The 13,302-nt window shown below is 40.1% G+C and overlaps 1 protein-coding gene across 4 annotated transcripts in view; it reads right to left on the reverse strand.

Annotated features, from left to right (window-relative positions):
• Positions 1 to 13,302, reverse strand: part of CPED1 (cadherin like and PC-esterase domain containing 1) — a 155,819-nt gene that overhangs the window by 101,575 nt on the left and 40,942 nt on the right. For all 4 annotated transcript variants that reach the window (XM_040062797.2, XM_040062798.2, XM_040062799.2 and 1 more), the window contains exon 6: positions 977 to 1,133. In XM_040062797.2, the coding sequence (XP_039918731.1) occupies positions 977 to 1,133 (157 nt within the window). The remainder of the gene's footprint in view (positions 1 to 976; positions 1,134 to 13,302) is intronic.

The raw sequence follows: 13,302 nt of genomic DNA on the forward strand, positions 1-13,302 counted from the left end.
GTACTTCATACTTCCCCGCATGAAAGCCATATACAATCATTCCAAATATTATGGAAGAATAGGATACCTAGATAACCCATAATTAATCAGTTAAACCTAAGAATTCTGCAAGCAACTTTGTTTAAGAAGTGACACAGCTCTCTATAAACTGGCCTAGAGCTCCCATGGTACACACAAAGAGAGCTATAGAAACAGAGCAGACAAAAAGCAAACCCAAGAAAAAACCTGTTATTTAAAAGCTCATTACTTGGGGAAATCTGAGCTATACTTGTGCATATTCACAATGGCATTATTAATCTGTCTCTTAAAATCTCTGAGTATCAATTTACCTCATAGAAAATTCAATGGGAAGATGACTTTAGAAATTATGGGTCTCTAAGACTGATAACTGGTAGAAGACAAGTGGCTCTTCTTCCATTTCTGTGTAATTTTTGGCAATATGTGGCCTTTCCAGACCTCAATTTTGCCATTTGTTAAGTAAGTCTAATAACATCTATCTTAAAGAGAATTCTTCCTGCCCTCTTCAGAATATCAGGTTCTCAGAACATAAAATTTGTGAAATAGTGTGATGTAGGAAACAGCACTTGATTACAGACAGCAAGTACTTCTTGGTTCTTCACCTTAACAGAGGATTTCTGTGCAAAGGACTACATATGTGTGTCTGTGGTAGGGGCAAAGGAGGGATAGGACCAGGAAACATCTCAGCCACCATGAGACCTAAAGTTCAGGGGTGTCTCTGGATCTGTATTTATCTGTCGAGGTGCTTCAGTGCCTCAACATAAAGACCTAGAGGTTTATACCCAAAACATGTGCAAACTTGGCTAATACAGAAACATTCTGCAAGTATGAGATGAAATACATCCAAGGGCTCCATCTGCTGTGGTCTCCTCTTTTGCTGCATTCTGCATCCTTGACTCCCAAACAAGTGCATGCTGAAGCACTGGCAGTTTCTGAGGATGGGTTATCATTAACTTACAGCTTTGTGCTCATGCTCTGCTTCCACCAGTGCTGCAGATGGGAGCCATGTGCCCGCTCAGTGGCTGTGCTGCCCTGGGACACATTTCTTGCGGTGCTGGCCCGTGACAGTCCAGGCTGACCAGAACAGTCTGGGGTGACAAGTGGGAGTTGCAGGTCTGAAAAAGTACCAAGGGGATGAGAAAAGAAGTCAGCAGAGCACTGAAAGCAAGGGTGGACTCCTGCTGCTAAGAATTAAATGTATAAAACACAATAGACAGAGAGGAGCTACCAACATCAGATGAAAATGTAAAATAACCAATGCTGAGACAATAAACCTTTCTGGATCTTCTAGCAGAGAGTTTCACCCCCACCAAACACCCCCTTCCAGCAGCTGCAAGTTTCCGGCTGAAAGGCTTAGCTGCAACTCCCACTTTAGAGGTGAGGGCAGCAATACTGCATACAAAAAAATGCCCCCTTTTTCCTTCTAGAAAAAATTTAAATAGTTGATTTCCAAATACAGAATACCAAAACTTAGTTTCACATGGAGCACTAATTACAATTAATGGGGATAACAAATTTCTTTAACTAAGGACCAAGGGACTTTGCCACCCTCATAACATAGCTCAATAAAAAAAGCATACCTCCTTGTTTCCATGTTCACCATTAAGGCTACCATTTGCAGGTACTGAAACCTACGGGAGTCTTAGTTCTGCACCAAACACAGTGGGAGCAGGACTGATGTATCACAGTTCTCAAGCTTATTGAGGCATGCAACTATTAATAGTAATCAAAATATTGTGATGTGAGATCAGTCAAGGGGTAGCATGTATTTTCTGCTTTTACTGTACTTGATAAAAAAGGCACAAAGCCCTCGTGTTCTGTCATTATTCCATGTAGGGTAGTTTTCATTAACTCTAGCACAACTCACATTTCAAGTTCTTAAGTAATGGTCAGGAAAAATCAACCTGTTCAAATTATTCCCAAACCATATTACCTTTATTTTTAATTACATACTACATGGTGCAATGTTATTAATTTATTTGTAGAGTTGCTTTTCTAAAGCATACACTCTCAACTTCGGTGCAAGAAATTAAAAAACTGGAGTTGTGTTCCTGGTGATGAGATGTAAACAGACATTTAAAGAAGAAAACTATTCATTTTCCTAGAGAACTGTCATGGGTTAGTACAGTTTAGTTTTTTAGTTATAAAAGAATGTAAAATAATTCTCCAGGTCAGGACCTGGGAATTCTTTTGGAAGAGACAGAGACCTATCAGAGAGTTAGTTAGAATATTGACATCTGTTCTGACTACTGAAATTGTTAGCTGCGACTTTGGGAAGTACCATATAAAACCCCTTGATTTCCTGTAGGTGGGTCCTTTTCCTTCTTCCTTTGGCCAGAGTGAGACAGGTAACATCGAGCTGGGCCTGCTGCTCCCCCCTTTTGGACGGGGGAAGCTGGCCTGAGGCCTGGCCGGATTCTATCGGCTCCCGGGTGAGGGGGGGAAGGAGAAGTTGTTGTTTTGTAACAGCTACTTTCTTCAAATTTCCTTAGAGCAGAGGAAAATCTCTTCTAAGCCCCTGATGAGAGCTATGGGCACCATTTAAGCTGAGGCCACCCCAATTTACACCGAGGTGGGCTGAGAAGGCATTTATGATCTTGCTTGGGGTCTTTTTGTGATTCTGGACTGCCCGAGTGCTCCAATCTCTAATGTTTCTGCGTGAGTTTTTTCCTTATCAGCTCAGCTTTGAACATCTAACATTACGAGCTACAGAGAGTGAGAGACAAAAACTCTGAGCAGATTTAAGTCTTTCTTAGCAACATGAAGCTTCCAGAGCTTGGCTCTTTTCTGAGAAAGTAAGAAAGGACAGAGTGAACATAAAGAACAACACCTTGAAGTCAGTAAGAGCAAGAGTGAAAAGACTATTGGGACAGAGGGTTGAAGAGTTGGTTGTTCTATTCTTACTTGAGCCATAGAAATGAACTCTATATTTAAGTTATTCCTTTAAATCATGGAAAAGATATGCATTGGGGGAGATGATTGTTTTGCGTGTAAATTTAAGCAAAGGTGTTTGTGATGAACTAAGTAATATCCTATAAGATGCTTAAACAGAGATAAAGATGAGAAGCCCCTTGCACCAGTGAAGAAGTGAAAAGATATCTCTGTACCTTGAAATGAAGAATCCTCTGCTTTGGAATTATTCATCTTTAAAAAGTGACACCCCAGTATGCAAAAGTCTAGGACCCGTGACCCATAAGCAGCTTGGGAAACTGCTCCTGGGAGGGTCACAAAGGCAGGTTTTCTCCAGGCAGTTGTTTTTGTGACAGTTTAAAACCCACAAGAAAACTATTCTAAGTTGTCAGTAAGATCCATGACTCAATAAGATACTCTTCCCCTAATGAATTGATGAAAGACTATTATCAAATAATGAAACTGACTGAAAATTACAAGTTTTGTCTCTTTATGTTGTTTTGTAAAAAAGTAAACAGTTTATAAGGGGAGGGCAAAGTGTTTTTTGAAGTTTCATTCCATTTTAGTTTTTTCCAACTTTCAGTTTTTCTATTCTTTTAGTGTATATCAATAAACTATTTGTTAATTTTAAAGTTAAGCCTGCTTTGTTTTTCTCCTAGTCTCTCTCTCACAAAAAAGAGTAAGTACCAAAACCAAAATTTAGTGAACGTGAAACCACTACAAGAATTTATTAAAACTGCATTGTGATTGTCTGTATTTATTGGCTGTTTATCAGATCAGCTCAGCTCAACCTTCCAGTCTCAACTGGTATCTAGAATTAATCTGGTCTTCTGCCTTACATGTACCATTTAGCAGGATTAAAGGCTCTAATAATCAAAACCAGACAGTTATTTAATAGAGCACATCATGCTTAAATTATAGTCACACTGACATCTTTCTGATATGTTATGCATTATAACTGATTTGAACTTTGCAAGTGACTACTGGTTTTTGATGGTACAGCGACAAAAGCTGACTGATCTGCCTACTTGACTGTGTAGTGACAACAGGAGGAAGAAAATAAACTCTCATTAAGCAGTTTATGTAGCAGATTTACTTCTGAATATGCATAGGAACCAGATAGCAAAATCAAGTTGTATTTTTTTCTCATATTTGACTTGATGTAAAGACACAACGACATTTTACTATGGCAATTTTTACCCTGTAGATAGACAATGGCATCTCACCATGGCATTTAGCAATGGTCCCATGTAACTATTACTATGCATCACTTTAACTATTTAAAAGAAAGTAAGGATTAAAAGGAAACATTTTACTGAAAATAAGAACATGGCAGCAAAGGGCTGTACAGATCATTACTCAAGAGAAAGCAATGTGTCTTTTCCTTTTAAAAACATGTTTCTAATTGTGTTGCTAAAGCAACAAGTAACAACTCACAGGACAGAAGTTGAAAATAATGAGATGAAGTTCGTGTACCTGCATTTATCCCTCTTAAATGAGACTTTTAACTGTTTCAGGGAAAGAAAAAAGATTACTTTGACATTAATTCATTTGTTACTACCCAGTTGACCATTTCCTGGAGCTGGATGTAACAAAAGTAAAACAAATGGGTAAGGATAGATGAAAAACCACAACTGTCCTGTTATTATCAAACTACTGGGTAGAAGATTCTTAGTATTGTCCTAAGTCATTACAAAATGCCTCAAAACCAAAACAAACAAACAAACACCCAACAACAACAAAAACCCACCCCCAAAACAAAAACAAACAATAAAAAAACCAAAAAAAACCAAGAAGAAAATGAAAACCACAAACCAAACCAAACCAAACCCCAACAAAATCCTTATCTCCCCAAAAATGTAAAAACCACAAAAACAAAACAAAACACTAAAACAAACAAACAAACAAACAAACACCCAACAGCAACAACCAAACCCCCCCCCCCCCCCCCCCCCCCGCCCAGACAACCAACCAAAAAAATCACCTGCCATGTTAAACAAATTTCAGGGTGCTGATAATTAGCATTGAAAGCTAAAAAAGCACAATGTTCATAAATTATGCCTCTTCTATAGAGCATCCTGTTTGTATGGTGCTCTACACCTCTTTATTGGTTTTGTGCTGGCATCCCCTTGGGAGATAGCCAATCACAAGGGGGCTCTATGAAGAAGTGAGACTGTCACTAGATGCTTACTCCTTTAAGATGACACAGAGGATGTATGCCATCAGGCAAAGGTTAGAGGGAGTTACAGTCCTTCACTTTGTTTAATCCACTCCTAGTAATCAATGAACACAATTATCATAATGATTAAGAGACATCAGTAGTGTTGAACTGAGCACACTCAGCTGCATCTGTTCTCATGGCAACTCTTCACCTGCTCCTGCACTCAAAAGCAGTAACAGTGTTTATTAGAGCTGTGTATTTGTTAATCAACTTTATCATCAATGAAAATTAGCCTGCAGTGCCTTTACTGTTTGCAGTAATTGCCATGTTTTTCCATCTTGAAATCACTCTACAAGCTGTTGTTAATTAAGCAGTCCTCTTGAAGTACATAAAAAACATCAACATCTTATAGTGGAAGAGGTGAAGCAGGCTCAGCAGCTGATGTCTCAGGCAGCTTGAAAAACCAAGTTAGAAAGAGTTGCAGCATCCTAATACCATGTCGAGACTACATACTCTCTTTCAAAAATCAAAATCTTATTATTTTTAATTTGTAAATTGTAATTTTTGTAGCAGATTCTAAAGATCAAAGAAAAACAAAACAAAACAGCAACAAAAGATTTTTCATTTTACATTGGCTATGCAGCAATGGAAATGTTACACAAAGTGCTGTTTTTCCTGAGGAGCAGCTGCAGGCTTTGCCACAAGCACGTTTTGCTGCTGCCATTTTTGATGCTCCAGTGTAAAGGACCTATGGCCTGCTTTCACTTTGAAAAAACCCACAAAACTTATTTCTTTTAAATTCTGGCTTGAAGAAGGTTTCTGATGCTGACATCTCTGGAATGGTACTGTTGAAAACACCGACAACAACACCACTTTACCACTTCCTAGGGTGTTCACTGTGAGGTCACGCTGATGAGTAAGGAGGCCACTACATGTTCTCACCTGAATTCACACATTAACCACAGCAGCAGATAAAACACAGAACTGAGACATAAGAACAGCTGCATGGCATATTCAAAGAGGAGGTATAAAATCCACCAAAGCAAGTCAACACCACTGGATCAAAAAAAATTAAGCACCTCTTTGTCACATGAACTGGTGGCAGATACTGTTCTGTATTCCAATCTCTCAGGCTACAACAGTCAAACAGATCAGTTGACAGTGACAACTGATACCTAATGCAGCAGCCTCACTGATGTCTAATGAGGACTTTCAAGTGTTTTACACAGCTATGACTTCTTGCTCCTTCTCCCTCCCCATCTCCAGCTGACAAGTTACTTACTTGCCTTTGGCTCAGAGTTCTGAAGTGTAACATGAGATACACAATAAAGAATAGCTGATTTAAGAGTTACAACGTGTGGCTGAGTAAAAGGTTTACCAATAGCTAGAAGTACATTTGGACAAATTAAGAATTCCTGGAGCATAGCCAGACTGCAGCCACCTGGTTTGGTGGTAAATGGAACACTTAGGTTAACACAAACATCTGGTGATCTGCAAAGGCAAGGAATTCAGCAGGAGAATACCCTACTGGTTGAACTAAGTCACCTTTGCTTGAAAGAAAAAGAAACAGAAGATGAATGAGAAAAAGAAACAGAAGATGAATGAGAATGTGTCCCCTTCTTTATCTTTCCTTCTATAGTATCCTTTGATGTTAGTGCGATTGAGCCACCTTGGGAGCTTCTAGTTTAATGAAGCACAAATCTAGAGATGGAATGAAATGTAACTGAAGTGCTGGGCTTTGTTTTGAGCCCAGCACATTGTTAATTTCTGTCATAAAATGAAATTGTAAACTCAGCACATTTGTACTTGCAAGGTATTAATCAGATTGCTTTTCTTTTTAGCAGGAAAAACATTGCTTTAGAACCTTAAAGTACATTGATGCTGAAACTGTACAGCAGCCTTTCCATCTGCATAGAAATCTTATTAATGTCTTCCTAGATTTCCATAGTGGTAGTCTGTTTCTAGCAGGATCCTCAATTCTCTGACATGAAAAAGTAAAGAGAATGGTATCTCATGTAATTTTTCAGCAGTTTCTACAGTACAGTATTCAGGAACTACAGGTCTTCTGTGTCAGCCTTGCAGGTTTGCATTCCAACAGTGAGTCAGAAGAAATCCATATTGCATTCTGCTCTGGGATCATCCATTTTTCTTACTGGTGTGGGCTGCTGGAGCACAAAGAGCTCATATGTGATACAAACCAGGCAAACTGTACAGCTACAACCTGGTCCTCTTCTAGAATTTACAGCTGGGCAATTTTCCAGCCTCTGTAAGTTGGAAAGGTGTGTTTAACAGTTGCAAAGATTGCACCACATCAAGAGATGCCTAAAAAATCTTTAACAGACCCTTAGGCAGACTTCTGAGTTCTCCAGGACAAGGAATTTTGATCAAAATAAAGCCTAGTAACCTTTGGCTCAATCAGGTACAGCAACATGCTCTGAGGTGCATAACTGTGAAAGCAATGAGCATTGAAAATGCATTTTTTTTTCCATTTTTCAGTGTTGATTTTGGAGGATGGATGATTTCACTTGAACTACTCCCACTACATGCCTTGAGACCTGTCACAGAAAGCAGATATATCCCATTCAATCGCCTCCTGTTACCTATTTGATTTTTGGATGAAAATACTGAAACAAAGACTAGCAATTGTGGAGTCCTTTTTTGTGGAGGCTGAAATCTTATCTCCTCCCTTGACCTAAACCCTACGACTCCTCCCCTAGAATACCCGATAAAACCCATGACCCTGCCCCTTCTCACTTTCTTCATCTTCAGCTCTCTTCGTTCTCACCCCCTCCCCGCCCCGGGGTAGGGGGGAATAAATGGATTCTCGTGCTTATAACAAAGACTTGTCTTGTCTGTTTCCCTGCCGGTGGTTGTAACCTCCCTGGACACGATGGTCACTGTTACCACACGACGCTACAGTAGTGTACTATGGCTTACACATCATGCCCTGAGGTTGCTAAAGAAAGAGAGAACCTTTAGCACTTAGTTTTATGACCTATGCATTTAGAAAAATGTGGCTGTGAAACTCAAAGCAGCTGATAAGTATTCAAAGGAAACTAGAAACACTAAAGGCAATCCTGGCATCCAGTGAAGTCATGGAAAAATTTGCATTGAGTTCACTGGAATATGGTTTCTTGAAAACTTGAATGTGCTTGAATAAGCTTGAAACTTAATGTGTGATGGTCTTGATATGCATTACGAGCTTTATTTGCGATGTCAACATTGATGCAAGTCCCATATCCTGCCCACTGCTGAGTACTGGTTCAGCTGCCCTTAAAAGCTTTTCACATTAAAAAAATGCAGTGATCCCACCCTCTGTAATACACTTAATCTCAAAGCACAAAACACACTCTAGATATTTAGAATGGAGAAATGGCAAACTACTTGTCATTTCTGGAAGTTTAAACTGTCCTAAACAGGTTTAGATTTAAAAACCAAACAATTTTATAGTAAAGCAGATGTCGAGGTTAAACTATGGGTTGAAATGCACTGAAATTCATTCTGAAGTTTCAGAGGTAAAAAGATAAAATTATGACAGTGCTACATTTGTATGATGCTGTTTACTTTTCCCTTTAGAACAGCACATACAGCTTCAGTTTAGCTTAATCACTTACCATGTGTTTTGCCTGTCTGTTTTGGCAGGTGCATGAAAACCAGTATTTACAATATTAAGTATAGTGTTTGTGTCTTCATTCCTAAAGCATCCTAAGAATTAAAGTTAGAGGTATGGTTTTTTTCCAATATTTTTCAGAAGGGCTGCTTCTTCTGTGTGCACCCTTCATACCAAAACTTAATTACACAGATAAGCTATAAAACTTTGGAAAAAGCAACACAGTGAAAATGCGGGCTGAATGTTGCATGATTAGAGCCACAATTCTGTACTAGTGACAGGGTAGAATATAGAAGAGTATAGGCCAAGTAATTAAGTTACTTTAGCTCTACTCCTTTTCAAACTATTAATATTTGCTGTTATGTTGCTCTTCTTATCTAGCTGGGATTTGAAACTGTTGTAAAACCAATGAAATTCCTGCCCCACATAGTTTATAATCAATTTAACTGGAAAAAATCAGATGCTGCTTTTATTGGCCACTCTTGAGGCTCTTATTAACTTCAGTAGCAGAAAGGTAATAGGCACAAACCTGATCAAAACTGGAGTGCAAATATTTATAGTGGCCAGCTGCAAAAGAAGTGCATCCCCTTTTAAAATATCAAGTTCCCATCTCAGAGATATTGAATTGTTACAACAGAAAATAAACTTGATGTATAACTTCTCTCTTCCACAGGAAGCTCCCCTGAGTCTTGCTTCCTACCCTCAGGTCATAACCTTTCATGTTGACTCCAGAGTAACACAAGGACACTGGGGATAGGCAGCAGGAGAAGAAAGCTAGCACAGGGTTAGCACCAGACAATAAACATCTCACAGAGTGGGAGCACAGTCACACAGCTGGACTATCTTGGCTCTCCCTCCTTTACAATTTCATTAGTCTCATGCCTATCCCAAGACCTTCTGTGTGATTAATGTTGCTGGCCAGCCCAGCAGGAGATCATGGGAGCACACAAGGCTGGCAGGCACTCATAAAGTCTCTGCACTAGTGACACTAATAAACAGAAACACAGAAGGAAGTCACAAGGCAAAAATGTTACTTAAAAAAAGGATCAATGATTTGCATGGGTAGAGAAAACAGCTGTGCATGGTACAGACTGGGCACTGGAAGTGAGACAAACGTTTACATGGAAAGACAAACTAGTTTGGATTCCATAGGGAACAAGAAAATTAGGGAGGTAATGCTACAAGCAATTCCACTACTTTCTCAGGCAAACCCTGTCAAATACTGTAATTGCTGTACATGCATCAGGATACCTTTCCTGTATCCTATACTGAATCTGGGCAATTCTGCTCATATTGTGGACTTAGTCCTCTCCATTTCTTGGCTGGGAATAGTTCTAGGAGGCAGCCAAGCCCAGTTCTAAACCCACATATGGTGAGTTACCAGGTATGAACACCTGAAATCTCTCTGACAGTCATTCTCCAACCTCACAGAGCTTCTAGGTCTGGGTCATGTACAGGAAGATTTAATTTCCAGATCACTACAACTACTGCAGCTTTTGCTGCAATAAATGCCAGGAGCCTTCCCTGGTTATCCATTAGCTATATCAGAACCTTCTCAAGGTCCAAGTCCCACATATAGTGAGCAGACATCAGGCACTTGAGTAAAAACTGAGCTAACTGCCCTGCAAAACTAGAATTCAAACAATCTTCTCAGACTGTGCAGCAAGTAGCCTTCAGTGTTGAATACTCTTACTGTTCTTATGCCTCATCATAAATCCATTGCCACAAATCCACAAACCCATCTTCCAGCAACCCTCTCTTCAATGGTAATCAAATTTATCCATACACAGCATGTATTTTTAATCTTTTGCTCCTCTCGTCTTCTTCCAGACTAATTTCCCTAACTTTTTCTCTTCCCAGGTTCTTTCCTAAAAAGCAGTCATCACTGGTATGTGCATTATTTCCCCCTGCCCCATGTAAATAGAAGCAATATGAAATGTCAGAATGACAAAACCATTCTTCATAAAAGAGAAAGAGGAAATAAACAAGCACTGGCCTGATATTTTGTATAAATCATTTTCTTTCCTATACAACAGAGAGATTCCTATACAACATATGAGAATGGGCATGCTGTCTTAAATACAAAGCCTAGCAGTTTAAGAGTTGCACAACAACAAATAAAAAATAACGTTAAAAAACCCCAAACCACTTTAGCACTGCCTATCAACATCAACACTGTCATAGCCACAGTAAATCCAGTAATCCCATTTTCTCAGCATTGCTGCCTGGTCTTTCTTTCTACAACTTACTATGTCTTTAATTAGAGAACATAACTCTCTGTGTTTTCACTTTTACAGGAAATTGCTTGGCTCCTTGAAGGCTGACTAAATGACAGTAATAACAAACCAACTGATCCTCTTTAACAGGAATTGCAGAGAAACCCTGTTGACTCAAATACACAAGAGTGAAAGTACATAACTGATTTGAAAGGAAACTAACTGTTCTGTGGAGGAAATACTGATGAGAATTGTCATTTCTGTGAATAATTTTAAAATTGAGGATCAAAAAAATTATCCTAATTGGCAACTCTGCTGTTGTTGAAAGAGAGATCTGTTGGAGAATGTAAGCAAAAGAATGTGGAAAGAGCAGGCTTTATCAGATGAATGGAAGGGGGAGTATCTGAAGTCTCACCTCTAGACTAGTTTGCTCTAACTTATACCTTTTTGTCCACTGAACCTGAAATGAAATTATTTACCCTTCTGATTCTACTCTCACCTTTTATGGATGAGTTCCACTCATTCTAAATTACATGTCACATATCCAGTGACACTGAATGGGATTAATTCATGAGCTGAAACCAAGGTCTGGTCTACACAGAGATGACCCCACTTTGTACCACTGTCTAAGTTCCTATTCCTGTCAGTGTACATCAGTGTAGTCTATACAGTCAGTGTGAAGCAATTCAGCTAACCCTGAATTATGCTGAAAATAAATGCTCTTTTGGGTTTGCTTAATCTAAATACCAAGGGTTAAATTCAGTATCCACAAACAGATATCTATTGCCATCTAAGATACCACAGGATAACTCTCTGAACCCCTATCTGCTGGACCAAAAGGAAATGGGTCCTGTGCCGAATCTGCCCATTCTACTGGGCATGCTGGACTCTCCATGGCATCTTAAGTGTCATGAGAACCTTGTGTAGAAATAGCTATCTCAGCCCTAGGTCACATGCTGATGTGAAGACACCTAGATTTAAGAGATAGAATTTTTCAATTTTACTTTAAAACACTTCATCTAATATAGGTTCAAAACCTTTCTTATTGGCAACAGAAAAGTGACAGATGGGCCTTTTTCTGTATGATAGTTCTTCAGTTGACTGCTAGAATAATCCTCCTTTGCTGTGAGGGTGAGATTCAGAGCCCTGCTGCAAAGCACATGTATGAGCTTGACTTCAGTGGGATTTCAACATCAGATACAAGGCCTTTTCTCTTTGCCAGGAAAACACTAAAAATATAAGTAAGGAATAAGATGCTTACAAATGGCCCTTCCCTGAAGACAAGATGTGGTAAGTTGACCCTGGTTATATGCCAGGTGCACACCATTACCCTGTCTATCACTCAGCTGGACAGGCAAGAGAAACTTACAAAATGCTTGTGAGTCAGGATAGGGAGACATCACTCATTAATTACCGTCACAGGCAAAAAATTTGTGGTATTAATTGAATTTATTCAATCAATAATCCATCAAATCAGAGTAGGATAATAAGAAATAAAACTAAATCTTAAACACTTTCCCTCCATCCCTCCCTTCTTTCCAGGCTCAATTTTACTCCTGAGTCACTACCTCCTCCCTGCAGTGATGCAGGGAGAGGGGAATGGGAGTACAGTCAGTCCATCACACATTGTCTCTGCCTCTCCTTTCTCCTCAGTGGGAGGAGTCCTCACATGCCAGCATAGGGGCCCTTCCCCCAGGAGACAGTCCTTTGTGAACTTCTCCAAGGAGCGTCCTTCCCACAGGCTGCAGTTCTTCATGAACTTCATGACCCCAGCACGGGTCCCTCCCATGGGGTGCAGTCCTTCAGGAACAGACTGCTCCAGCACGGGCTCCTCTCTCCACAGGTCTCTCCTGCCAGGAGCTCCCTTCAGGGAGGGACCCTTCCACAGGGTCACAGCTTCCTTCGGGCATCCACCTCTCCTGGCAGTGGGTGCTCCCTGGGTTGCAGGTGGATCTCTGCTCCCCCATGTACCTCCATGGTACAGAGGCACAGCCGTCACACCATGGGCTGCACCACAGGCTGCAGGAGAATTTCTGCTCTGGTGCCTGGAGCACCTCCACCCACTCCTTCTTCACTAATCTCTCCAGGTTGTGCAATTGTTTTATTTCCCTTCTTAAACATGTAATCCCAGAGGTGCTACCACCACTGTTAATGGACTCAGCCTTGGCCAGCAGCAAATCCATCTTGGAGCTGGCTTGCATTGGCTCTACTGGACTTAAGGGAAGCTTCTGACAGCTTCTCACAAAAGCCACTCCTGTGGCCCCCCGCTATCAAAAGCTTGCCACGTAAACCCAGTACAGGAGAAAACACTGAACAGCTTATTAGAAGGGTCATATACAAGGTGCCTTGTACCACGGTCATGGACAGCAGTGAAAATGTGCATATTT

Source organism: Hirundo rustica, chromosome 4 (genome assembly GCF_015227805.2).
Source record: "Hirundo rustica isolate bHirRus1 chromosome 4, bHirRus1.pri.v3, whole genome shotgun sequence".
In the NCBI taxonomy this organism is placed as follows: domain Eukaryota; kingdom Metazoa; phylum Chordata; class Aves; order Passeriformes; family Hirundinidae; genus Hirundo; species Hirundo rustica.